Genomic DNA, 27,324 nt, shown 5'->3' with positions numbered 1-27,324 from the left:
AATTTCCAGGTATTTCCCAACCCAGAACTGGCAACCCTCCTTGAAGGATTCTTCTAGTTCAGGGGTCTGCAACCTGCGGCTCTTTTGTCCTTGTACTGCGGCTCTGCGTGGCTTGGGTCCTCTCAGCCTCCTTCGGAGAGTCACCCTAAGGGTTAATGGGAAAGAGTCCCTGTTCTTAGAGAGGCGAAGCCCGAGACAGCTATCCCAAGACACTCCTGGCTTTCCTGTCCCAGCTGCCTGGTTGGCTGATGACGGTGATGTAGCACTTCATGGATTTCATAACACACTATAATTGTTTATACAAAGCGTAAAGGTAAAAAAAAAACAATATATACAGTGTTATCTTCATTTTAAATGTCAAAAAGTATTTGCGGCTCCAAGGGTTTTCTTTTCCGTGGAAAAAGGGTCCAAATGGCTCTTTGGGTGTTAAAGGTTGCTGACCCCTGTTCTAGTTCCAGTTATGGTGCAGATGCTGTTGGGGGCTGAGTGTCCCGTTACTATTACTGCAGAGAGATAGCTCAGTCAGTCTGTCGTAGCAAAACAAAGCAGAAGTCCAGGACCTGCCGAAACACTATTATCTTTTATGAGCTTTCGAAGTCAGAGCTCCCTTCCTCGGCAGAGGTCAAATAAATGCTAAACAACACAGTTGCCTCTGGGTGTCCCTCTTATTTTTATCCTGTGTGGTGTAGTGGTTAAGAGCAGGTGGATTTTAATCTGGAGAACCGGGTTTGATTCCCCACTCCTCCACCTGAGTGGCAGAGGCTTATCTGGTGAGCCAGATGTGTTTCCGCACTCCTACATTCCTGCTGGGTGACCTTGGGCTTGTCACAGTTCTTCGGAGCTCTCTCAGGCCTTCCTACCTCACAAGGCGTCTGATGTGGTGAGACAAAGGGAAAGGAGCTTGAGAAAGGTTGGATGTCAATCCAAAATCTTCCAAAATCCCAAACCCCCATTGTTATGGCATCCACCTTTGGTCTCCCCAAAGATGTCCTATTGTCCTTCCATCTTTCTCGAGAAATGCATCACTTTAATCCCCTTCTTCATTTCTGAATACAAAGGATGTTTCACGTCGCAGAATACAAAGGATGTTTACAGGAAAGAGGGCTGTTGCTTATTCTGAGAAAAGATGAGACATCCACGTCCTTGAAAGAATCAAACGGGGCCTTTGCAGTTGTCGTTTCATCTCCCAAGATGACACCGCGCTGCGAGTGGACAGTGGAGAATGCCCTGTCGCGGAAAGGGATGGACGCGGCGCAACGGCGGGGCCCGCGGGACTCCTGGGGACTTGCCCGACCACGCCCTCCTGGCCTCGGCGCTTCTGGCTGGGCGGGCAGGAGGCGTCTCCCTCTTCCGGGGGCGAGAGGGCAGGTCGCTGGCCGGGATCTTTGCAAACGGTGCCCGGACCCAGCCGAGCCAGCATGGCGCCCTGGAGAGACTGCAAGGTGACGCCGGTCGGGGGGGCTGCAACCGGGCGCGGCGAGGGGCGCAGCTGGCCATGGGGCGCCGCGCAGGACGCGTTGCAAGCTCGGGATCGGGCGCGGGGCTTGCAGGGGGGCCTCTGGCTCCGCGGTCCAGCTGCGGGCTGTTGCTCGGGGAAGGAAAGCAAAGCTGGACGTTGCCGGAGAGCGGCTGGATCCCTCGGGTGGCCTGGGAGGGCATGCGCGCTGGGGCGCCTCTCTTCTCCATCGAGGCCTCCCCGAGCAGGTCTCTTGCTTGCAAGCCGGCTGTGTTTGCTGCGAACGGGGTTTTTTGGGGGGTGGGGCGCTCTCTGGATCTGCTGCCTTTCCCCTCCCAGCCGGCTTTCCTGGGGTCACGGGTGTTTCCCCCTTGCAAGCTTTCCCGCTAGCCTTGCAATTCTTCCGAAAGCGCAGCGTGTTCCCTCTCCAAGGAGCGCGCCCAGTGAGTTTATCGCCTCGTCGGATCCCGGCTGGTTTATGGCGAGTTAGGTTGGGTTTTCAAGGGAAGAGGTGTTCAGAGGTCGTTTGCCGTTGCCTGGGCTGAGACTGTCCTGAGAGTACTGTGGCTGGCCCGAGGTCTTCCAGCAGGCTTCACGTGGAGGAGTGGGGAATCGAACCCGGGTCTCCAGATTAGTTTGCCACTGCTCTGAACCTGGTTTCTTCAGCTGGGCGGGAGTGAAATCTGCCGGGACAAACAGGCCAGGCTTGCTTTCAGAAACGGTGTTATTTATTTTATTTATTTATTACTTCGATTTCTTTACCGCCCCTTCCCCGAGGGGCTCCGGGCGGTGTACAACATAAAATTCATACAATGCTGAATAGAGGAGCAAATTATACAAAACCACAATAACAAATTACATAAGCTCCATCCAGTTAATAATCAGTAAAACTTTCTAAAACATGATGTGTGTGTATGCAGGACAAGCACTCAAGAGGAGTAGGTTATTACATCCTGTCTTTCTCTACCATAAAGAATCCCAAATCAGCTTACAATCAATCACTCCCTTCGTATGCTTATGAGAGCCAGCATGAGATTCATGGACTTAACATTCGTTCTAGGGGTGACTTCAGGGTGAACTTTCCCCTGTGTGCAAATCTCCAGCTCACTGTACTAACTCATATTTTAAAAGGGATAAAGTTCAAAACCTACTGCAATAAAGCAACGCATGAGAGCCTACTGGGAGAGAGGACAGTTATTTGTGGCTAAAAGGTAATGGAATTTCTCTGAAGGACTTTGGAACCAGTTTTGGGATAGAAGCTCCTGAATCAACCCCCAGCAGTGTTAACTAGGCATTGCAGAGCGATTAAAATGCAGTCCTGTACAGAGGTTACTCTAGTCCAGTGGTTCCCAATCTGGGGTACGCCTACCCCCAGGGTTATGCACCAGAGCTTTTGGGGCTATGCGAAAAAAATTGCATCATGGGTTTGCTAATATATAATGAAGGAATCAAGGGTGAGCTGGGGAAGTTTAGCCATCCTTGAGAGCAACCGGGTCCATCGCTGTGAGCTGGTTGCTGTCCCCAGTTAACCACAAATGGGTTTGCTAATATGGGGGTACGATTTTAGGGAAATGGCTTGCCAGGGGGTACACAAGTGAAAAGGGGTTGCTAACCACCTCTCTAGTCCAAGCCCACTGGAATAACTGCACAGGATTGAAAAGCCTGTTTTAGACCACCGCTGTAATCTAAACCCATTGGAATAACTACCCAGGATTGAAAAGCCTCCTTTAATTCTTGGGTTGCATGGAGTAGTGGTTGGTTTTGCCATTGAAGCAAGGGCAGCTGGGAGATGACAGGAAAAGCCCCCCCCCCCCCCAAAAAAAAAAGTATAGGAGGGAGAGCCTCCCAGGCCAAGCTGTGCAGCTGGGCAGGGTGTGATTGGTACAAACCTTTGCTGGGTGTGGTAGGACCCAGTGAGTCTGAGCTTGCTTCTGGTTCATGGCACGGGCTTGTGGGCACCTTTCTCTTTGGGTCAGGTGGTCGTGGTGGGAGATGATCCCTCCCCAGGCATCAGCCCACCACCAGCATTGTCTTTGGTAGCCTTAATGGCCAGTCTGTCCCTGCATAGAAAGAACCTCTTTAAAGCTTAGTTTTGTAAAAAAAAAAATATCAGTCCAAGTGGCAGAAGACATTCAGTGCTGACCGTAAGTGGTTGCCTCCGACAATGGATTTGCGGTACCATTAAGGGTAGTAAAATCCAACACCTGGGTTTATGTAATACTTTTTTAATTAGGACCAGCCATGTTGTGAAATTTTTGGATTTACCCAGAAGTCGTCAGAGAGCCATGGTGGTGTAGTGGTTAAGAGCAGGTGCACTCTAATATGGAGAACCAGGTTTGATTCCCTGCTGCCTGAGCTGTGGAAGTTTATCCGGTGAACTAGATTCTGTGCACTCCAACACGCGCCAGCTGGGTGACCTTGGGCTAGTCACTGTTCTTTGGAGCTCTCTCAGCCCCACCTACCTCACAGGGTGTTTGTTGTGAGGGGGGAGGGAAAGGAGATTGTAAGCCCCTTTGAATCTCCTTACAGGAGAGAAACAAGGGATATAAATCCAAATTATTATTATTATTATTCTACATGTTAAAATAAAAGTAAGGCGGGAAACATATCTTTCAGGATCTGGGGTTGCTGCCTCTCTTTCTGCACACGATGCTCAGCATCCTTCAGTGGGTACAGGGTGTACTGGGTATCATATCACACCTTGGCATCCTTGGAAAAGGAAGTTTTATGGAAGCTATTGAGCTGAAAGCATAACAGACATTACTTATCAAATGTTATCTCTGATGGTGGTAGGATACCGTGGACTCTGCTTCTGAATAGACATGGATAGGGCTGTCTCTTTCTCTGAAGCTGACATTTTTCTTGGGAACTGTGCTTTGGTAAAATGGCTCTGTTTTAAGGGGACACGTGGCATCCCTTTGTAATCGTTGTATGCAACAAAAACATATGTCTGGCTGGAGTATCACTCAAAATATGCAGACGCCAGAGAGCTGGGATTGCCTGCAGCTTCCTGGCACGTCTTCACGTTATGGAGAAATCCTCATGGGCTTGCAGAAGTAACAGTAGAATTTGCATGGGCTCTCTGAGGGTACGTTTACACAAGGTTCAAAGGCAACGAAAGCAACGGTGCTATATTATGCATAACCCATTTTGTACACTGTTTGTATGTTTGTATGTTTTCGTTTCTACCACATTTCCGTTTTAAACCCAGATCCATGCATCCACCTCCCTGCGTCAACATTTCAGCTGACCTTCTGTTTCTCTACCTCTGAAATCTAGTAAGCGTTTTTTCTGTCCTATGTCTTCCACAGGCTTGGCAGGATGCGGGTCTTGTGTTTTCCACCACGAGTAACGAGGCTTGCAAAATGTTTGATGCTGCTCTTACTCAGGTAGGAATGATGTAGAGATTATTAGAGAAGTTAATAAGTATTTAAAAAGTTAATACAGGCTTTAAAAAGTTAATACAGCAGTTTGTATGCCGTTCCAGTGAATTGTCTTCTGTGACTGCCTCTTTCTCCTCATAAAGGGAGAGGGAACCTAAGAAAATATGTTCCTCTCATTCATGTGACATTCACATGCCTAACCATCCCATTTTGAACTACAGCATGATAAATACATGAACCTAAAATAGAATTGGGCCACTTTTATATTATTTATTGTAGTTCTTTTCTCTTGTACGGTGTTTCCGTGAGTTTCCAGCCCAGAGTCTGAAGTGATACTTTTGTAGTTTCCTTTATGTTGTAGCATCTGTTTTTCCTTGAAACTAAAATGTCTAAGGAGGATATTTAAGGAAATTCTTCTGTGAGCAGCCATAGAAAGTGAAGAAATTTCCTTACTTTAACCACAATAGAATAAGCATTAAGTAGCTGGTAATTCTTTAGATGAATCTGAAATGACCCTGTGAACACAATCCAAAGGTTGGCATACTTAATTAATCCATGCTACGTATATATGTGCTGTCAAGTTACAACTAACTTACGGCAGCCCCAGCAAGGGGCATTCAAAGCAGTTGTGGGATTCAACAACTGGTTGTTTACAAGCATCATTTAAACAACCGTTTCTGCCAAAGTGGTGCGAACCTGCTGAATGTTGCTAAATTAGTGACTTTCCCCCTTTAACGAAGGTTTCATATGCTTCCTGCTTGCCTGTTCATACTTCGGCAAGCAGGAAATGTTCTATTTTCCCCCTTCCCATCCACTATTATGGTGGATTCTCCTGGCGGCTGCCATTAGAGTAAATTCTCTAAGCAGCCGCCATTTTGTGCCAATAAGTGTGTGGGGGGATGGTCAAGTGGGGGGGGGGATTCTCGGATATGCAGTTCACAGAGAAACACAGCGTTTCCTGTCCGAACGATGCCGCATCCTTACGCCAGGATCCCAGTGATCTCGTACGACTCCTGCACCCATCGTGCAAACAACGACACAAGCAACTCAGGTTTATTAACCCTTTTGTGTTACATGCACAGAAGGGACTATTGTCTTCCTTGGTGGTCCCACAGCCTTGCTTAGCTTCTGAAATCTGACAGGATCGGGCAATATTTTACCATTCCACATTCTAATGCAGTCTAGTGATTGTACAAGCAGAATTTAAGTCTGTCAGTAATATAATATTTTAATAGAAGAAAAGTGTTCTACATACATACATACATACATACATACATACATACATACATACATACATACATACATACATACATACATAAGCCTTTATTGGCATAGTCAGAAAAAAGTTACATGAATTGGGAACAATTGCATGGATACATGATAGATAAAAGGCCCCACATGGAGCACAACAAATACTTTCTACTGGGAACTCTCAGCTATCTCCGCAGTGAAATTGGCGATCTTTTCACAAAGACCGGTGTCTGAGTTGTTTAACAATAGAGATAACCTTGTCAGATCAGGCAGCCCAGATTGGAAGAAAAAATGTAGGTTGGTATATTTAGATCTGATGTTATCAAATCTGGTGCAGTGCAAGAGTTGGTGAGTCAGGGAAGTGTTCTTATGAATGTTTCCTTTGGTTGCTGCACGTACTGAAAACTAAAAATGCATTTTCTGCCTAGATTCTTAATTAGGGCCATTCTCTCTGTTGTTACAGTATGCAAAATGGACAAACGACCAAACTCTAGGAGGCATTGAAGGATCTCTATCAAAATTGCAAGCAGCCGATCCAAATTTTAGTAAGTAACTCTTAGGATGTGGTGAAGTCAACTGACGTGGAAGTTTTGGTTTCTTGTGGTGTGAAATGTAAGATATGGTCGAGAAAATTTGGCACAAAAAGAGCAAGAGAAGAAAAATCAGTCGTGCGATTCTTGTATCAGGACCCACCAATATTCACAATGCATGACTGGAAACTTGCGGTGGTTCGGAACTTGTCTTTGGACTGGATGGGCAAGAAAAGATAGTGAGACATGTGCACGTATCCCCCAAATGTTTCAAAACTCAGATGTTTTATGAAACTTCAGTTATCTTTGCCAGAGTTCCTGTCTGAAAATAGTATAGAAGGGAAGACCTGAGGTAACTTCTGGGAATAGAACTTTGCGTTTCCTGTGTTCCAGGCAGATGCTTTCCTACTGATCAACTGCTCATCCCAAAGTCTTTCCTCTGTAGTCACCCTTATAGGTTCTGGTGAGTTGCAGGGAAGCAAGCAGCAGCTGTTATCGATGGTTCTCTTGCCTTGTTTCTTGGGTAGAATCCATGGAAAGGCTCAGCCTGTTATTTGTGCCTGTTTCAGCCCCAGAAGCAACCAAAGCATTTTACTGTGAGATACCTTTCTTGTCAATGCTTCTTGGGCTTCCTTGCCTGCCTTTAATTCCACTCCTTGCCTTACATGGCTAAGCCAGAATTTTGAGCTCTGGATTTGCACTCCTGTAACTAAAGGCTGTAAACCTGATATACTTGTTTACTACATCGCAGAAAGCTTTAAAAAGTTGACACTCCTTCTCAAGTCTGAAGTGAGTGAGCTCAGAATTTGCCACTTCCTTCTTCTCTCTGCTTCTGTCGATGAGCCCCCAAGCTTTTGAGATTCTGTCTGGACATTCTTATTTCACTGTTCCTCTCAAGGAGGAGGAGGAGGAGGAGGAGGAGGAGGAAAAGAGTTGGATTTATATCTCCCTTCTCTCCTGTAGGAGACTCAAAGGGGCTTACAAACTCCTTTCCTTTCCCCCCTCACAACAAACATCCTGTGAGGTTGGTGGGGCTGAAAGAGCTCCGTAGAGCTCTGACTAGCCCAAGGTCACCCAGCTGGCGTGTGTTGGAGTGCACAGGCTAATCTGAATTCCCCAGATAAGCCTCCACAGCTCAAGCGGCAGAGCGGGGAATTAAACCTGGTTCCTCCAGATTAAAGTACACCTGCTCTTAACCACTGCACCACTGCTGCAAGAAACTCAAGCTGGTGTACATGTCCCCCTCCCCTGTGTTCTCACAATGACCCTGTTTGGTAGCCTAGGCTAAGAGGGAATTGCCCAAAGTCACCCACTTAATGTGATGTGGAGTAGTAGTTAAGCGGTTAGGAGCAGTGGACTGTAATCTGGAAAATTGGGTTCAATTTCCCACTCCTCCACAATCGGCCTGCTGAGAGAACTTTAGCCCATCACAGGCTCCTTCCGCACATGCAGAATAATGCACTTTCAATCCACTTTCCACTCAACACTTAGCAGTACTGTTGCGACTGCCAGTAGTCGCAACACTTCCATGGGGAGCAACTCAATCCTGCTCCTCTGCAGGCAGCTGCATGCAGTTCAGTGACTGTAATTATTCAGCAGAGGGGGAGAAGGGTGAGCATGTGAGAAAGTGACCCCCACATTCCGCTGTTTTGTTGCCTCTCCTACCCAAAGCAAGCAGCTGATCTCTCACGGCAGCCATTTATTTAAAGTGGGGGTGGGGAATGTCTGGTCTGCGGGCAGTATAAGGCCCATGAAATCATTTGGTCTGGAAAAGCAGTTGCAAGTAGCCGCATCATCAATACCAGCTAACATCACACGCCACACCAAAGAGAAACAGTTCCAGCCATCCCATTAGGGGTGAGTTAATGAAATGTTTGGCCAAATATAGCAGGCTAATTTTTCAGTTGATCATGTTGAATGGCCCGTGAATGATGTTATAAATAACCCAATGGCCCTCGACAGAAAAAGGGTTCCTGTCCCCTGATTTAAAGGATCTTGCCCCATGGCGTTCATTTTGATTTGTCCCAGTTACCTATTCTCAGGGACAGACCAGCTCAACAAAGTCAAGGACTTCTGGCTTTGAGTTTTTGAGTGTAAAGAACAAGGTGGTGGTTTGGCTAGAGATTTTTTATGTCTTTTTTTCCCCCTGCAGTAATGGGGCATGTGATTACTAATGGTTTGACTCTGATTGGAACGGGGAGTTCAGTGCGCCTTGACAGAAAATTAGATAAAGAAATAAAGAAAATGTTGGCGCTGTCACAATCTCAGCCGTTAACTGAGCGGGAAAAATTGCACGTTTCTGCACTGGAGCTGTTTGCTAATGGGTAAGTCCTTATTGTGTAGGAAATATGACTGGAAGCTTTTGTTTGTCTGTCTGTCTGTCTGTTTACTTATTTTATGGAGCAGCAGTGGCATAGGAGGTTTAAGAGCTCGTGTAACTAATCTGGAGGAACCAGGTTTGATTCTCCGCTCTGCCGCCTGAGCTGTGGAGGCTTATCTGGGGAATTCAGATTAGCCTGTACACTCCCACACACGCCAGCTGGGTGACCTTGGGCTAGTCACAGCTTTTCGGAGCTCTCTCTGCCCCACCCACCTCACAGGGTGTTTTTTATGAGGGGGGAAGAGAAAGGAGTTTGTAAGCCCCTTTGAGTCTCCTACAGGAGAGAAAGGGGGGATATAAATCCAAACTCCTCCTTCTCTTCTTCTTCTTCTTCTTCTTCTTTATAGTCCAGTTTTCTCACTGAGATTCAAGTGGATTTCAAAATTCAGATATGCCATAAGAACAGTGTAAGACCTATAATAAAAATAGTTTTAAAAGATTGTTTACCTTCTGAGCTCTAGTACTCTAGAAATATTGTCTCAACAACCATTCCTCTTGTAAAGATTTGAACAGACATACCTATTTTCCACCCCTTCTTCCTATATAACTGTTTACTTTGTTTTTAAAACTGGAGACTTTCCATCCCTTGCCAAATAGTCATTTCCACTTTTGTGATAAAGTACATTTAAAAAAAATTCTTTGTGCAAAGGGAAACAAATGTTGTCAAGAGTCTAAGCTTCTTTAGTCTGCTTTTCATTGTTTAAAATTTCTTCTCTACATAATGTATGGATTAGTTCTCCCTATCCCTTACCAGACACAGATATCTTAGACATTCCAGTTTGCAATTTGTTGTTAGATTAGGACTCGAAGGATTACTGAGTTAGCAGTTATATTCAAATTTGCTTTAAGGAAGTGATACATAACCTTTTATTTAAAATAGGTAAGCAGTCATGAGGAATATATTATAATTAGTCAAAAACAGCTTTGAGGCTCCTATTGAATGTAGAGAAAAATGGAATTTTTCTATAGAATACAAGGATGTTAAACGTCATGGTCGGCTAATATTACGATATGTATATTTTTGAAAGTAGGGAGGAATTGGAAATAGATCAAAAATTCTCAGAGAGGGCAAATTGCAAAAAAAAGGAGAGAATAGTTTAAACAGTACAAATATAAAAATAGGAGAATTAAAGGACAACACAGAAAAATTATTGAAAAGATAGTGTTTGGAAAATGCTTTCACTACCCAAGGTGAAAATGAAAATTTCTGAGAAAATATGGTTGGGAATGAAAATACCTGAAAATTAATTTTAAAATATGGGGATTGAAGGAAAGATGGAGGGATCTGATTTGAAAACTTTCTTAACAGATTGGTTCAAAGGCGGTCTTGAATCAAACTCCCAAACTGAAGTCAAGATAGATGTGGCCTTCAAAGTAAATAGGAGAACTAAGAAATAAGACGAACAAACCTCCCTAGAGATATCTTAGTGAAATTCATAGAAATTAACAGCAAAAATAATATTCTTGATATATTTATATGTAACCCAGAGTTAAAAGTGGATAAGCAGGAACTGCCAAAGCTGTTTCAGCCTTGACATTAAGAAGAAAAGAACTTTAATTTCAGACCAGAAAGTTGGTAAAGGAAGAAATTGATTACAAAAATGTTTCCTTTTAAAATTTAAATTACTGATATATTACAATGGATCTACCATTATTATCAGTCAAAGTGCTGAAAATGCTCAAAATGGAGGCAGATGTGTTAAATGAAAACCAAGACGAGATTGAAGGGTTAGATAGAAATACTGATAATCAGAGAGTCCATGACAGTGAATTATAAAGTAGGACAATGATTGGTGTTTTCTTATCCTTTCTTATTTGTCTCTCTTTTCTTAAGAAGAAGAGAAAGGACCTCTGGTTAACTTTAACTGTGTAATTAAGGGGGGGGAGGGGCTGGAGCTGTATTAAAAGAATTGCATTGGTGTTTGTGCCTCTGCCACTACCATGCAAATTGACATGGAATTTACCCTGGTGACCAGCCACTGCAGCACTCAAACCTGGAGGCTGGGCTGTGTGGTGGATGGCCACTTCTGCAAATCCTCGCACAAACGTGGAGGGGGTTCCTAGAGGTGGAGCTCACGTTAGGTGGCTCCCAATGCACTTTGACCCAGGAACACTCCCTCCCAGGAGTGTACATTTGGGAGAATAGCCTACCCAAGGAAACTGTTTCTCCCTCTCCTCTGGTGCCCATTCCACCAATACTCCCTTTGGAGGTGGCGCTGTCCCCGGCTGCTGCTTTATTCCCCCACTTTGGATTGGGCTTTAAGAAAATGAATATGGAATATGCTGCCACAGGAGGTGGTGATGGCCACTAACCTGGATAGCTTTAAAAGGGGCTTGGACAGATTTATGGAGGAGAAGTCGATTTATGGCTACCAATCTGATCCTCTTTGATCTCAGATTGCAAATGCCTTAACAGTCCAGATGCTCGGGAGCAACAGCCGCAGAAGGCCATTGCTTTCACAAACTGCATGTGAGCTCCCAAAGGCACCTGGTAGGTCACTGAGAGTAGCAGAGAGCTGGACTAAATGGACTCTGGTCTGATCCAGCTGCCTTGTTCTTATGTTCTTATGAATGCACTAAAGCTATTCTCAGTAAATATAAACGGCCTTAATAGCCCTTTTAAAAGACACAGATTGAACAGGAAACTGTAGAAGCAAGAATATGATATAATGTGCAGACGGGAAACAGATTTAGATCTGAACCATGAAAACGAAGGTGATACTTCCAGGAGACCCCACAAGTTGCTATCAGCCATTCTAATATAAAGGATAATCTGTGGGATTTTTTACCCTGCAGGGAGCTTCCTAAAGCTTGTGATACGTGGGAACAAATTCTACACAACCACCCAACTGACCTGTTAGCTATTAAATTTGCACATGATACCTATTTTTACTTGGGGCGTCAAACACAGATGAGAGATTCCATTGCCAGAGTATATCCTCACTGGACTCATGACATTCCTCTTAGCAGGTAAGATTTCCTTCTGCAGCTATCTGCCCATGTTGTTCTGCTTATCGTATTTTCTTAAACATATGCAAGTGCTGGATCATTTCATTGTTCCTCCTTGAATTTGTTGTCCTTCAGAATGGCTTGTAAATCAGTATAAGTAGGACTCAAAGACCTTTTCACGGTCAGCCGAATTTCACAGAAGTTACTTCAGTGTTTTCTGGTGTTTATTTAATGAAAAAAAATTGTCTTATCTCCACGGGATGAAGATAACAAACAATGCAACAGCAAGCTGCAAGGACATAAATAATAGTTTAGTGAACAAGATTAAACAGATTAAAGCAAACAAATGACCTAATTGGAAATAGGCAGTTTTGAAGCACTCAGCAAGCTCACAACCAAAATTGATGGAATAATTTGCCCTCTACCACGTACCATTACCAGTGCCATCCTTGGAACACTTCTCTGGGAGTAAACTTCACTGAATGAACATTAGGATTCAGAATATCCTGACCTGGAGAGCGCAGGCTAGAAGAAGAAGAGTTTTTATGTCCCCCGTTTCTCTCCTTCCGCACATGCAAAATAATGCGTTTTCAAACCACTTTCGCAACTGTTTGCAAGTGGATTTTGCTATTCTGCACATCTTCAAAGAGCACTGAAAGCAGTTTGAAAGTGCATTATTCTGCATGTGCGGAATGAGCCAGAGACTCAAAGGGGCTTACAAACTCCTTTCCCTTCCTCTCCTCACAACAATCACCCCACGAGGTAAGTGAGGCTGAGAGAGCTCCGTAGAGCTGTGACTAGCCCAAGGTCACCCAGCTGGTGGAGTGTACAGGCTAATCTGAATTCCCCAGATAAGCCTCCACAGCTCAAGCGGCAGAGCGGGGAATCAAACCCAGTTCCTCCAGATTAGAGGACACCTGCTCTTAACCACTATGCCACTGCTGCTCCAATCTCACAAGATCTGGGCAACTACACAGGGTCAGCCATGGTTAATATTTGGGCAGACTACCATGGTTGCCATGCAGAGCCAGGCACTGGCAACTAGCTCTGAAGGTCTCTTGCCTTGAAAACACTTTGAGGTTGTCCTAAGTTGTAACTTGATGACCACCATCAGGATATTGAATAAACCAGTTTAGGAGTAGTGCTTACAAATCTATTCAGAGCTTACTGCCAGGAAAGCATTCTTAAGATCACAGGTGTCAAACTCACGGCCCTCCAGATGTTATGGACTACAGTTCCCATCATCCCCTGCCAGCATCATGCTGGCAGGGGATGATGGGAATTGTAGTCCATAACATCTGGAGGGCTGTGAGTTTGACACCTATGCTTAAGATGATACCGCTGGATAGTAAGTGGCTTGAGGTAAGATAGTTTCCTGCTCATGTTCTTATACAGTTATCCCTCCCACACTATGACTTTCCCCATCACAGTTTCGATATATTGTGGGTCAGCATAAGAAATTAACTGGGAATGTTAGTGGAAGCTTAGATATGCGAAGGCCCCCCAGATGACGCAGAAAATTATTAGAAACTCAGAAATGCTTAAAATATATGGAGAGTGTTGTATAATATCAACATATTTTTATCTTTTAGTGTCATAAATTTACACAATTTCTTTCGTACAGTTAAAATAAAAGGAAGAAAATTCAGACTACTTCTCTGGTACAAATGGAGGGCCAAAATTTTTTATACAGATTTCCAGACCGTGTGGGACACCGCACCCACAACCCTGGTTATGTGGAAAGGATAACTGTGCTGACTATTCACTTGCCTTCAATATAATCAGTGTTGATTTCCTGAATATACTGATTTACAGAGAGACTGTCTCACAAATCCTAAGATTTGTCATAATTAGTGTTATTTTGTAGAGACTAGAAGACTAATTATCCTCTGACTGAAAGTTTTTTTTCCACTCTTTGCTTAGTTACCTGAAAGGCATGTATTCCTTTGGGCTCATGGAAACCAATTTCTTTGACCGTGCGGAGAAGCTTGCCTATGAGGTAAAAAAAAAAAGTCAAAGGCTGGCTACTGGCATTTTCAATTTGTCTGTGGAAGCGCTGAGCAAGGAAGGTGATTGGGACCAACTTCCAGCCCTTGAAAAAAAATGTCCAGTTTTCCAGCCTCTTTAAAACCTTCACAGAAGTTCACTACTAGGAGTGGAGAATCTGGAATGCACTTTGCTCCGGCTTTCTCTGCTCACTGCACCTCTCTGTACCACTCTGTCAATTACTGTCTGTTCTCTTCCCTCAACTTCCATTCTGTTCTTCTTGCCATTAGTCTGTGGCAGCAGTGGCGTAGGAGGTTAAGAGCTCGTGTATCTAATCTGGAGGAACCGGGTTTGATTCCCCTCTCTGCCGCCTGAGCTGTGGAGGCTTATCTGGGGAATTCAGATTAGCCTGTGCACTCCCACACACGCCAGCTGGGTGACCTTTGGCTAGTCACAGCTTCTCGGAGCTCTCTCAGCCCCACCCACCTCACAGGGTGTTTGTTGTGAGGGGGGAAGGGCAAGGAGATTGTAAGCCCCTTTGAGTCTCCTGCAGGAGAGAAAGGGGGAATATAAATCCAAACTCTTCTTCTTCTTCTTCTTTTGTGGCAGAGCTATTTCCTGCTCTTCCTGGTATGCTAGCCATTATTCCTCCAGGGAATATTACTTGCTGTTTTACCCACCCAAGGGAAACAAGCCACATGGTATGTCACACTTTTATGAAAAACTGAGGAAGACGAAAGATGGAGGCAGCGCTTCAATTAATCTCCCGCAATGGGGACTCTTCTCCTCTTAGGCTTTAGCTATCAACCAGACAGATGCGTGGTCCGTCCACACCATCGCTCACGTGAATGAAATGAAACCAGACCTGAAGAGCGGACTGGCCTTCATGAAGCAAACTGAAAGCAACTGGAAGGTCAGCACCTCTTGCCTGGCTGTCAAAACTTGCATAGCTCTGCACTCTCACACACCGAATGTGTTTTTTTCAGTGTCCTGTTTTGCAAAAAAAAAAAAAAAAGGCATCAGATAAACTTCTGCTTAGGCGTGTCTCGGCCTTGTGATATAAATCTGGCAAATGCAAGGAGCGTGGGCCTTTTAGGTGGTGACTCCACCTCTCCGGAGTGTGGTATCCAAGAACTCAGACAAGTGTCACAACTATCATGCATCTCTGTCCCTCTGTATCATTCTTCAACTGCAAGCTTTTGAAGTCTCAGTTTTCCTCAAGCTGTGCACAGAAGAGAGATTCCTTCATCTCTCTCAGTTTTGCCGATGAAACGAGTGCACCACTATGTTAGCATTTCAAGGCGAAAAACAGGATGTGTTTTTGGAATTAAGTCATCTTGCTTGGGACGCTTTCAGAAAGACGGCCGAGCTTTCCAATTTCAGAGGGCTTTTTTTAGGATACCTGACTGATTTGCTTATCCTTAAGTGTGTTTTGATGACTTCTTGCCATCATCATGCTTTTGTGATCTGAAACAGTGTTTTTAACAATTTTGGGATTTTGGGCTGTGTTAGAATCCAGAGCTGAAAAAAAAATTCATTAAGGGGGCAGTCCTATTCGGATCTGGTCAGAATTAAGCCCAGTTTTATTCAGTAGGGCTTACTCCTCAGAAACTGTTCTGAGGATTTCAGGCGTAGAGGGGCAGCTGAGAATGTAATTTGATTGATTACTGTTTCATTAGTTTAAACTGTTTATTAGTTTTAACTGGTGGAAAAGTGGGGCATAAAAGGTTTTACTATGCGCCGTGAAATCCAAGCTTACCTAAACTATCAATAGAGTCGTCTGGGTGTGCAAGCTACTGTTTTCTCATCCCTCTCTTTCCGATCAGGGCTAATAATGCCTAACATGGCTAATAATGCCTAACATGGAAGTTATAAGAATTGATTTCATAAGAATTAAAGTAGGGTCCTCGAAATCAGATGCTACTTGGGGGGAACGGGACAATAGTGAATTAAATTGGGATTCTGCATAACTTTCCCACCATGGAGTATTTTGCTTCCAAATGACCCATGAACGCTTTCTAATTGTACAATGCTTTAATTTAATATAAACTTTGCTTTTTTTCTCAATTCTTACCAGGGTAGTGATATGCTTTCCTGCCATAACTACTGGCACTGGGCTTTGTATTTTATTGAACAGGTACGTGGATGTTTCTGCAACATTGCCAGTGTTTGTAACCAAAAATCCTTAAAATAAGGTTGACTTTTCTACTACCCTAATACACCACTAACTATAACTATCAATTATAACTATCGTTAGCCCCCCAAATTAGCTACTACAAACTAAAAGGCAGAGACATGACCCATCAGGGCCCTGCTTGGTGCCCTTTCTGGATCATAAGTCCCCCTCTCCCTCTAGTCCCAACTCCCTTGACAATCCTAGTGGGTTAGTTCTACATGCCCAGTGTCACTGGCCTTCACACCACCAGTGAAACCCGGCTCCCACCTCTAGTTCTACTTGATCTTCCTTAAAGGACATAGATGGAACCAAGGATGTAGGTAAGGGGGGGGGGGGTCCCGGGTTCAAACCCCCCATTACACATCTGAAGCTCCTAAGCTCCGCCCACCCCCCCCCCACCAGGTGGGCTCCCAGCCGGCAGTCCCTCCTCCCCTCAGGGGAGAAGAGACTAATGTACCTGGCCTCGGAGAGCTGCTTTTATAAGCACTGAGGCCGGGGGGGGGGGTCATGCTTCCACCCACCCCTAGGGGCATGTCCACGCCTCCCCAAGCCCTGCCCCCACCCTCAGTACTTATAAAAGCAGCTCTCCGGGGCTGGGAATGGCAGTCTCTTGTGGCCTCCCCAGAGGGGAGGACAGAAGGGACTGCCAGCTGGAAGCCCAGCTGGTGGGGGACGGAGCCTCTGTCTCCAGGTGGGGCAGAGCTGAGGAGGCGGGCCTTGGGGAGGAGTGGCCATGCCCCATGACCCCCACCCCCCGAACCCACCCCATAAAAAAATTATACCTACGTCACTGGATGGAACTATTCAGTAGCCCTCTTGCAGGTGATGGCATCTAGGAGCCCCTCTCACTGGCTCCTTCAGCAGAAGATGTTGTCTGAGGGCCTCCTTCAGCGGATGATGTTGTCTGAGGACCTCTCTCACCAACCCCCACAATGGATAAATTCGTCTAGGGTCATCTCTCACTAGCCACCCAACGAGTGATGTTGTCCACGGGCTTCCCTCACAAGACCTTTACCTCCAGTCAGAATTATGAGTTCTACATCTGCTGTCCCCAATGGCTCCACTTCACCCGCTTCACCCGCTGATGTCTTGTGTCCTTGTGGCATTGTTGCTCAATGGTCATGCCCAAGCTTGGCCCTCTCACTGCCGGTGGGCTACCAGTAACTCCAACGTGCCAGGAACTGTATGATTTTCCAAGGCCGCGACCACCTTGGCAGCTCATACCTGTCAGGGTTATTGTGAGGATAAAATGGAGGACAGAAGAATGATGTAAGCCTCTTTAGCTTCTCCCTTGGAGAGAAAGGCGAAGTGTACATGAAGTTAAAGTAATCAATTACAATTTTTACAGTTAACCTTAGATGGAGAGGATTGTCTGTCGACACCATACTTGGCAAGAAAGCAAGTTGTTTTTCCAGTCTATCCAAAAATGTGGCAACAGAATTTGAATTTATTATTCTTGTCACTCTTCACGTAGTCTGCTTGCAAGTGCATCCCAGTCCTTGATAATTGCAAAATTCCTGGTGTGGGTGGTAGGTGGCAGTGGCGATCGGCTGAATCCAGGAGCGTACTGCCCAGGGGGGACTTGTGGGGTCAAATGTCCTGGGGCTGTGGCCATTTAATCACATGGGGGGGGGGCAGAAAATCACCCTTGCACCTTTCCTCCTTTTCCCAGGGTCCATACGCTGACTTCAAGACCTGTGCAAAAAAAGTTGTTAGGTTGTGGTGGGGGAGAGCGGCCGCCCATACCAGGGGGAGGGGGGCAGGGGGCTCAGATTTTGCATCAAGCTACATTTTCCCTAGATATACCTCTGGCTGAATCAAAGTGCTCTTGTTCATGTTTCTCATTCCCACATCCGTAAAAACCAAAGCATTACATTCTCTTTGCTTTCCTAGGGTGACTACGAGGCTGCGCTGACTATCTATGACACTCATGTAAGTGCAAGCATTTTCTTGCTGTCAAACAACTCTGTTCTCTGCCATCCTATCTGACGGCCTTCTGACCTGATGCTAAAGCAGTGGGCCCAGGAAAGCTGTGACCTGTAGATGCAAATGTCTTAGTTTGCATAGCTTGCAATGCCATCCTGAGCAGAGAAGTACCCTTTGAACAATTCATTCTGCTTTTGCTAATCATGGGGTTTGTGAGGAAGCTGCTCCTCTGCATCACTTTTTGGACTCCCCTTACAGCCCTGATGTTGCTCTCAGCCACCTGAACCCCTTTAGGCATGTTGATGGGGTCACACAAGCGGAATGAGGCAGGGACATTGCCCTGAGAGGACTGGTTGGCAGTGGACTGGTTGGTTAAAGCGAACCTTGACCTGGGAAGTCAAGGATGTGCCTAACTCCGTGGTGGCGAACCTTTGGCACTCCAGATGTTATGGACTACAATTCCCATCAGCCCCTGCCAGCATGGTCAATTGCCAGCCACGTACTGGTAACGATGGGACTGATAGTCCATGTATATATCCGAAAGTGCTGCTCTAGATATAAGTCGCCATTTACCCATGGGGCTTCTGCACAGTTTAATGTTCTTTGGCCAGTAAACTCCAAGATGGGCTGTTTCGTATCATCCTTTGGAGGGGGCACAGACTAGCAGGAGGCCAGGCCCTGTGAAGAAAAGAAGCCCAGTTGCCTTGGATATGCTTAGGCCACTCCCATATTCTCAGCCTACCTCGCAATGTTGTTTTGGGAATAAAATGGAGGAGAGGAGAATGGCGTAAACTTCTTTGGAGAAAGGTGAGGTGTAACTGAAGTAAATAGTGAATAGGTAATGGTGGATTCTGCACTGGAAATATATAGCGGGTTGCAGTCGTTATAAAGGAACCCATTTTCATGTTCACATGCGTACCATATAGACAGCTATTGGAGCCCGTGGAAACAATCTCGGTTGCTTTTTGTATTAGCCAAGATAGAGACACTTCTCTTTAAAAAAAAAATCCTGAAATGTTCTTGTTTCTGAAATAAATCCAAATTCTTCTTCTTCTTCTTCTTCTTCTTCTTCTTCTTCTTCTTCTTCTTCTTCTTCTTCTTCTTCTTCTTCTTCTTCTTCTTCTTCTTCTTCTTCTTCTTCTTCTTCTTCTTCTTCTTCTTCTTCTTCTTCTTCTTCTTCTTCTTCTTCTTCTTCTTCTTCTTCTTCTTCTTCTTCTTCTTCTTCTTCTCTTCCTGCTTCTCCCCTCTTGCTTTTTCCTTGAATACAGCCAACTCAAGTTCTATGTATTGTCGAAGGCTTTCACGGCCGGATTCAACTGGTTGTGGTGGGTTTTCTGGGCTGTGTGGCCGTAGTCTGGTGGATCTTGTTCCTAACAGTTCACCTGCATCTGTGGCTAGCATCTTCATCTCACTGGACGCTGTGTGTAACAGACTTCCCACTGTGATACACCGAAAACCCACCACAACCAACTCAAGTTCTGTCTGTTTTGTGATTTACAGATCAGTCCCAGATGCCAGTCAAGTGGGACCATGCTGGATATTGTCGATAATTGCTCCATGCTGTATCGGCTGCAGCTAGAAGGTATGGAAACTTGTCGCGACCTTTCCCTAGATGGTGGGGTGCAATCTTGCAATCGCTTGTGAGTTCTTTTTCCCATCCAGCACTGCAACCTGCTAAGTTTCGTGAGGTTTTTTTATTTCAAGCGAAAATAACAAAATCTTAGTACAGTTCCCTTAGCAGAAAGTTCCTTTTAGAGGTTCATTGCCCTCTCACCAGGAGCCCTGGTAGAGATCCTTTCTGGACAAACCCCTGAGATGGAATCTAAAATCCTTTGTTTTCCCCCTCTCAGGAAAACTCTGTTCAGGCCACCAGGTAATTTAGGCCTTTTGAAGTTGCATCCCGGCACCTCTGCATAGTTTCCTGACCTCCCTCCAGGAGATCAAAAGGCAAAGATGCTTTTCACAGTCATATGTGATTTCCCTCTGCTCTAGCGATAGCATCATTCCATGACAGAAACTCTTTCCCCTTGCGTGTCTCACGATCATCATTCAGGAAACAAAGCAGTTGGCTGAGTGATAAGGACCTCCCGCATCAGCCTTCACACAAGCCGCCTGGTCTTTACAAGCAGCTCCTTCATTTGGCTAAAGGAGGTGCTCGAAAAGCTCCCCTCATATCCCCCTCACAGAGGGATCAGTTCTTTGCCTGCTGGTGTGTTGACACCTGCATTCTCTCATTCGTGGTAGGTGAATAGGCTAGCAGGAAAAATCTGAAGTCCTCCATGTAGGTCAAAAAGCAATGCCCATCAAACAGGACAAAGGGACTAAGGATTCTCCCAGCTTGTGCTTTTGGGTTAGAGGTCAAGGCATCAAGGCCAATGGGCTGATAGAAAAACCACCCGAGGACAGATTTTTGCATTTGGTCCTTCACACCCAAAGACAGATTTTGCATTTGGTCCTTCCCTGTCAGACGGCTCTTCAGGTGGAAACCTGCTCTATGGGAGATCTGACGAGCAGCCCAAGAACCGAGTGGTGTGTGTATTTCCATCCAGTTTCTATTTCTATTCCCCCACACTTTTGTCCACCATTATGGTGGATTCTGTAGGCAGCCACCATTGGAGTGGATTCTCTAGGCGGCCACCATTTTGTGCTGATATACTTGTGTGTGTGTGTGTGGGGGAATTCTTGAATGCCCATTTCGCAGGGAAACAAAGTATTTCCTGTGCAAAACATTCCGCATCCTGTTACCAGGTTCCCAGCGATCCTGGATGGCTCCTGCTGCTGCCACTTGAGCGGCGAGACAGGAAGCATGGCTTCATTCAACCCATTTCTGTTGCCTGAGCAGAAGGGACCAACTTTCTACATGTTCAAAACTATTCCATAACCAATAGATTAATGTAATGTATGAGTGCCACAGAGTCAGTTCCAGTGTGTTCAGCCAGACCTACTCCCAGGTAGTTGCCTAGAAATATAAGAAATATGCCTGTTGTATTGTCGAAAGCTTTCACAGCCAGAATCACTGGGGTGTTGTGGGGTTTCTGGCCTGTATGGCCATGTTCCAGTAGCATTTTCTCCTGACGTTTCACCTGCATCTGTGGCTGGCATCTTCAGGGGCACTCCAGTATGCCTGTTGTTTTTGTTGTTGCAGTAAAAAGTCCGGTCTGGTTGTTCTAAATATGTGGCACTTGACTCCTAGGTGTGAAGGTGGGTGACAGGTGGAAAGGAGTCAACCATCTGACAAAGAAACATGCCTCAGATCATCTCCTGATCTTCAATGATGCTCACATTTTGATGGCTTCGTTAGGAGCCAAGGACCAAAACACTACTCAGGAGCTCTTAACATCTCTCCAGGAACTGGTCCAGTAAGATGCAAACAGTCTTGTGAATTGGTTCTGGTGGGTTTTCTGGGCTGTGAATACAGATTTAGTCTGGTGAATACAGATTTATTGTTCTTTTTCCTTGGTGTTTCTTTGAAAGAGTCTAGTTCTAGTTTTCTGCCTCATTCTTGTTGCAACTGCATCCAGGGTTGTGGTTGGTCGTTGTAACTTCTGCCTCTCTTTTCTCTTCTCCAGGGCGCCTGGTGAAGACTATATACTAAACCTGGCTCCAAGGCTGGGCCTTCCTCTGTTGCAAGCATTCGTAGAGTTTGAGAATGGCAACTTTGACAAGGCAGTGGAGTTGCTGTACCCCATTCGCTACCGGCTGGTTGAGATAGGGGGAAGCAATGCTCAGGTGAGAGGGCAGGGCTTTTAAAATGGAGATTTGGCTGGCTTGGTTGGTGGCCCAGGAAAGCTGGAGGTCATGGTGAAGGCACAGCTTTCCTGGGACACCTTTTATCCATCTTCCAGTCTCTCCTTCCACTTCCATCTCTGGCAGGACCGTACAAATATCTTTTAACTTGGACCATCGAGTGAGGGGAGATTCCAGTTGGGCGGAAGGAGATCTGAAAAGGTTCTGCTACCTTTTTCGAGCCTCTTCCATCTTCTTCATTCAAGCAGGTTTATTTTCCCCTGTTTTTTCTTTTCTCCAGAATAGTGAGTGAGAATGGGAAGGGAACTGGTACAGTGGTTGTTTTTGCTGCGGCCTTTAACGGCAGCTGCTCCTCAGAAGGTCAAGCTCCAGTGAAGCTGGTAAAGGAAAACCAAATCCTTATGTAACCTCTAACTGTGGGTTCTGTGGGGCAGAACTTGGGATGAGTTTGCAACAACAATTTTTTAAAAACAAAATGGTTTACTTTCTTAACATATGACATCAACATTTAACATCACACTTCAAGGTCCTGTTCAGGTTACATTTTCAAGTCCTTATATTTACAGTCTACTGATACTGCCAAGTCCAATTCTCCTTTGCAAATGGGTTGGCTCCTGAAGACTCCAAGGGCTTGGTGAACAGGATTCAACATGATGAAGGTTTACAGGAGAACTCTCACCCATTACAACCACAAAAGAAACCCTGAAACAATAAACTCCAACATTTACAACATAGCAAAAACAAACAACTGCCTTCCCAGTAGTTCCCAACAACATTGCAGTTACCTTAACAAGGTGTTAAGGGCTTATAGAAATCAAGGTCCGAGTCTGGTAGCCTTGTCTCCTCCAAACTACATGAGGTCTGCTGCAGCCTCTTGCTGCTTTGAGTCTCCACCCCTTTCTGGGTCAACCCATTCTGGTCATGGGGGTTACACTTACACTGAAAGTCCTGAACCAGCTATGTGGAAAATGACCAGTCCTGTACTCTGCCACAGAAAAAGATGTTAGTATGGTCAGTTGAGGTGCAGCAGTCGAGAAAACCGTATGCTTCCACATTAGAATATAGTCCTGAACGAATATGAGAATTATCCTTCATTTTTACGTGCAGGGCTAGGTAGGCACTAGGATCCAAGTCGCGCATTCTACAACAAAGAAGTTCCGGCATGTTGAGTTTTGCGGCGGAGGAATATACGACTCTGCTAACAACTCTACTAACATCTTTTTCTGAGACAGACTATAGTCACAAATCAGCGTGACCCCTGGGCTTGTTGTAGTGCAGAGAATTAGGCTTCCTTGTCAGTCTCCAGTAAGCTTTTAGAATCAGCCCAGTGGAAAACTGATCTGGAGAACCTGGTTTGATGGCCCGTCCCTAAGCATGAGCCCCTCTGGGTGACGGACTAAGTACAGTAGGATTCAGAACTCTCGAAAGCCCCTCTGGTGTGGGGAGAGGAAGGGAAGGAGTTTGTAAGCTGCTTTAAGACTCCTTAGAGTTGAGAAAAGCAGGGTATATAAATCCAAACTGTCCTTCTCTAACAATTTTGCCTATGTATTGTCGAAGCCTTTCACGGCCGGAATCACTTGGGTGCTGTGTGGTTTCCGGGCTGTAATGCCGTGTTCTAGCAGCATTCTCTCCTGACGTTTAAGCCTGCCGCTGGCTGGCATCTTCAGAGAGATCTCTGAAAGTGCCTTCACAGGCTCTACATTATCGAAAATCTTTAAACCACAACCGAGCCCTACAACCTAAATACCTATAATACTGATTTCTTGTTCTTCTGCAGAGGTTTAAAGTGATAGCCAAATTAACTCTTGATGGGGTCGGGTGGACTCAGAAGCAAATCTTTCCCGCCTGGATGTTTATATAACTGATAATCAAGATTTTTTTCTGCCCCTTCATCTCTTCTTACGAAGCAATAACATTTGTGTCTTGAATTTCTCCCTCAGAGAGATGTTTTTGCCCAGCTGCTCATCCATGCCGCTTTAAACTGTAAATCCAAAGCTAACCAGAAACTTGCTCGGTGAGCGATCTCTTCTTTCTGAAAATGACTTCTGGATTTTGCTCAGCTTAAAAGGCAGGGGCTGATTCATGAACACAAATGGTGTGCGACCAGAGGTGGAACCCAACCAGTTCTCACCACTTCTCTAGAAGTGGTTACTAATTTTCGGTGCGAGAAGGGGACTACTAAAGCAACCTCCCTGCCCAATAGGGACTGGAGGTGTATGTGTGGGCGGCGCCACTGTTTGAATCCCACCACCATCGGAACCTGTTATTAAAATTTTTGGATCCCACCACTGTGTGCGACCAATATCTCTGGCCATCTTAAGCCCCTTACCCAACAGGTGTTGCCGCTGTGTGTTTGTTCATGACATTGGTGTCTAGTGATGCCCATATACATTTTCCCTTATTGAGACGGCAAGGTTCTGCTTAGACTAGTTGCCTGTCATAAGTCACTGAACTGATGTTTCTCCTCTAATCTTTCCAGACTTTGAATCTGAGAACCCTTTGGAGGTAGACGTGACATAGGCAATTTGGACCAATCCTATCTCCTTTGTGTGATGTTTGAACCTTGCCTGTTGTTATAGTTCTCAGTCTTTGGCTAGTGGCCGCCAAAGGTGTTTTTTTTAATTGCCTTGTGCAGCCACTCCCCCTCCAAAAGAATATTATATTTGGAGGCAAAGGAGAAAGTCGTTGCTCCTTGGAGAATGAAGGAACCGGAGGAATTATGTGGTTTCTAGGCAGGATGAATTATTGTATACAAGAGCTTCTTGTCAAATTGAACATAAAAGCCAATCTCAATTCCTGACGGGCTAGGAAATAAATGCTCGGGTGAGGGCACCTATGCAGGTCAGGGCATCTGTGTGCCACTTTAGGTATTCCAGTTGCCACTAGACATTCTGCAAAAGCACTAGGGTAGGGATCCTAACACGTTTGCTCTTCTTCTCCCTGTGGTCCTACGCTCTTCTCCCTATGCATCAGGTGTCTGCTGCACAGCAGGGGAAAATTAGGAAAAACAGAGGCCTTTGAGACTTCAGCAAGCCAATGCGGGCCAGGCAGTGAATGGCTCCTTGCGTGTCAACAGAGAAACACGAGGAAACACTGCAATCTGTTTAATTACAATAGGGCAATCACTTCTATGGACGTTTGACTGCTGCAACTGAAAGAAGCAACACAGTGTTCTCATTTCCCCCCTTTCTTTCCTTTAGATGCCTCCTGATAGAACGTGAAGAACTTAGGCCAAACGCACCGATGACCGAGCGACTCATGCGGAAAGCCACAGCTGTTCATGCCTTGGGATAAAACATGGACCGTGGTTGTTCCAAAAGTTTCTAATTGGCATTCTTAATAAGGATCTTTTTCCTGTTAGGGCTGTAAGCCATAATCACTGCCTAAATGCAATAAGGAGACACATCTTAAATAGATTAGGCCTTTGGGAACTGCAGTTACAGGGATTCCTTTCCACTCCTGCACTTTCTGGTGTACTTCTTATTCTTGCATTGCTTTAAACAGTTTGTTCAAAATCAAATGCTCTCTTTACTCGTCTGGAGAATGTAAAGAGGAATGTGAGCTAACTGACTGCCTGAAAGAAGACACCCTTGCTGGATTCCGATATTCTAAAACTCTAGTGGAGGTTGTTTGATACTAGGATTACTGGGGATGAGCAAGGCGTTGAATGTGGTGTGGACGTATGGAACGTAGTTATGATCCACTGGGATATACAAGCAGCCTTAACAATGAATGTATTTTGAACAGTTTTGCCTTGCGATTCCTAGAAACACTTTTTTTTTTGCCTTCAGGTTACAGCTGATTTACAGTGTGGTTTTCAAGTCAAGAGGCAGTTGGAAGCAGAGACGTAGCAAATGGTGCCCGTGGCAAAATGGTGTCCGGGCTCCGCCCCCCACAGGCCTCGCCCCCACTTACCTTAGTTCAGCCAGCTGCAAAGAGCAGCTGGACCTGCCAGGCTGCTCCAGGCTTCTGCCGAGCCTGGGGGGCAGGGCAAGGGGGGAAGGCGGAGGGGTGTGTGAGCCCCGCCCCTGCCCCCCCCCCAATTACCTTAGTTCAGCTGCCTGAAAAGAACAGCTGGCTGAAAAATCAGCTTGGCTGGGCCCGCTAGGCTGCTCCGGGCTTCTGCCGGGCCTGGGGAGGCCTGGGGGGGCCTGGAGGGTTGTGGGGGGGAGGGCTATTTTCTGCCCCCGTGACACCAATAGCGCACGCCCAGGGTGGAGCGCCCCCTACCCCATGGTAGCTATGCAACTGGTTGGGAATGGTTTAGCATTGCCTGCCTCTACATCAGGACCATGGTATTCCTTGGTGGTCTCCCATCCAAGTACTCACCAGGGCTAACCCTGCTTAGCTTCCAAGGTCTGATAGCCTGGGCTGTGTAGGTTAGGGCAACTGTGTGCTGTTTTAGATATTCCTGTTCATCTGTGGAACTCGTCATTTCCTTGTGGCCACTGTGTGTGAATAAATGCTTTCTAACTCCAGGATTAAATATCCACAGATCTATTTCTACCTGAGGGTACTTTCTCCAGGACAGGGTATGTGGAAGGGATTGGATCCATATTGATATATATATTTTTAAATTATGTGTTAACAACTGATGGTTCTTTTGAAGTAGGGGGAAGATGGCTTCCTTCGATTGCCTGCCTTTAAGGCGGGATGCTTGCCTCCTTGAATTGGAAGGGGCAAGCAGAACAGCTGAATACGGGACAGTTGAGAGATCCAGAGGAGTTGGGAACAGACCCTGATGGACAGGAGAAGAGGCGGAGACAGGCCAATACAACCCAAGGGTGAAGAGGAATTTTTCCACAGGAAATTGTTACATCTGGCACACTAACCACAGTGCAAGAAGAATGGATAAAGTGACCACGTGATTGTGTTTGGTTCGACAGGTCTATGTATATGTTAATGTTTTCTTAAAACTCAGGATGATTATACACATGTGCAAATCTTTATAATCCGTGTCTGTGTGTTCTTGTCTTCACCTTGTTGACGTGTCATAGCATTTGAAATCCAGTTCCAAAACAGAAAACAGTTGGTTCCGTTTCCTCCACGTTTCCTTCTTCTACTGCAAGACAGAATGAAGTTGCTGCTATGGTCATGAGCAACGGAAACTTGGTTTTAAAACGCACCAGTAGTTATTGCACACATGGATTCTTTTGGGAGGAACCATTTGAGCATGAACGCTCAAAATAAGCCCTGGGTGAGGGCTGGTGGAGTTGTGTAGCAACTAAGAGGATACTAAACCCTCATACCTTTCTGATGAGCTGTGCTTCAAAATAGATTACAGAAAAATTATGCCTTCTGCCTTGTTACATGGCAGATTCAATAAGCAAGAAACGGCTAAAAGATTGTGCCCGTGTAACGATGGCTCAGTTGAATCTCTGGCCCACCAATTATTACACTGTCTCAGATTCAAGGAAATCAGATCCAAGTGTGTGAATCTTACTCCTTTACATTCACCCCATTTCCCCGATTTAATTAGATTACACTACTTGTTGGACAATCCTGATCCTTCTCTCTGTATGATAGTGGCAGACTTTCTC

The 27,324-nt window shown here is 45.5% G+C and overlaps 1 protein-coding gene across 1 annotated transcript; it reads left to right on the top strand.

Moving 5' to 3' along the window:
* Positions 1–1,333: 1,333 nt before the first annotated feature.
* Positions 1,334–26,733, top strand: TTC38 (tetratricopeptide repeat domain 38). Its single transcript, XM_048516036.1, has 14 exons — positions 1,334–1,442; positions 4,768–4,845; positions 6,554–6,635; positions 8,773–8,944; positions 11,797–11,970; positions 13,873–13,948; positions 14,729–14,848; positions 16,013–16,072; positions 18,005–18,043; positions 19,538–19,619; positions 21,231–21,396; positions 21,607–21,766; positions 23,725–23,798; positions 24,985–26,733. Exons 1-14 carry the CDS (start codon positions 1,419–1,421, stop codon positions 25,076–25,078), a joined length of 1,401 nt encoding a protein of 466 aa, XP_048371993.1. The 5' UTR covers positions 1,334–1,418; the 3' UTR covers positions 25,079–26,733.
* The last annotated feature ends 591 nt before the right edge of the window (positions 26,734–27,324 follow it).

This window comes from Sphaerodactylus townsendi, linkage group LG14, assembly GCF_021028975.2.
Source record: "Sphaerodactylus townsendi isolate TG3544 linkage group LG14, MPM_Stown_v2.3, whole genome shotgun sequence".
NCBI lineage: Eukaryota > Metazoa > Chordata > Lepidosauria > Squamata > Sphaerodactylidae > Sphaerodactylus > Sphaerodactylus townsendi.
Note: the sequence above shows the minus strand (reverse complement) of the source record. Positions and strands in the feature narration are given on the sequence as shown.

Coding starts and splice junctions, on each gene's coding strand:
- TTC38 (XM_048516036.1), top strand. CDS start 1,419: ATGGCGCCCTGGAGAGACTGCAAG. Junction 6,636..8,772: donor AGCAGCCGATCCAAATTTTA/GTAAGTAACTCT, acceptor TTCCCCCTGCAG/TAATGGGGCATGTGATTACT. Junction 23,799..24,984: donor GCTAACCAGAAACTTGCTCG/GTGAGCGATCTC, acceptor TCTTTCCTTTAG/ATGCCTCCTGATAGAACGTG.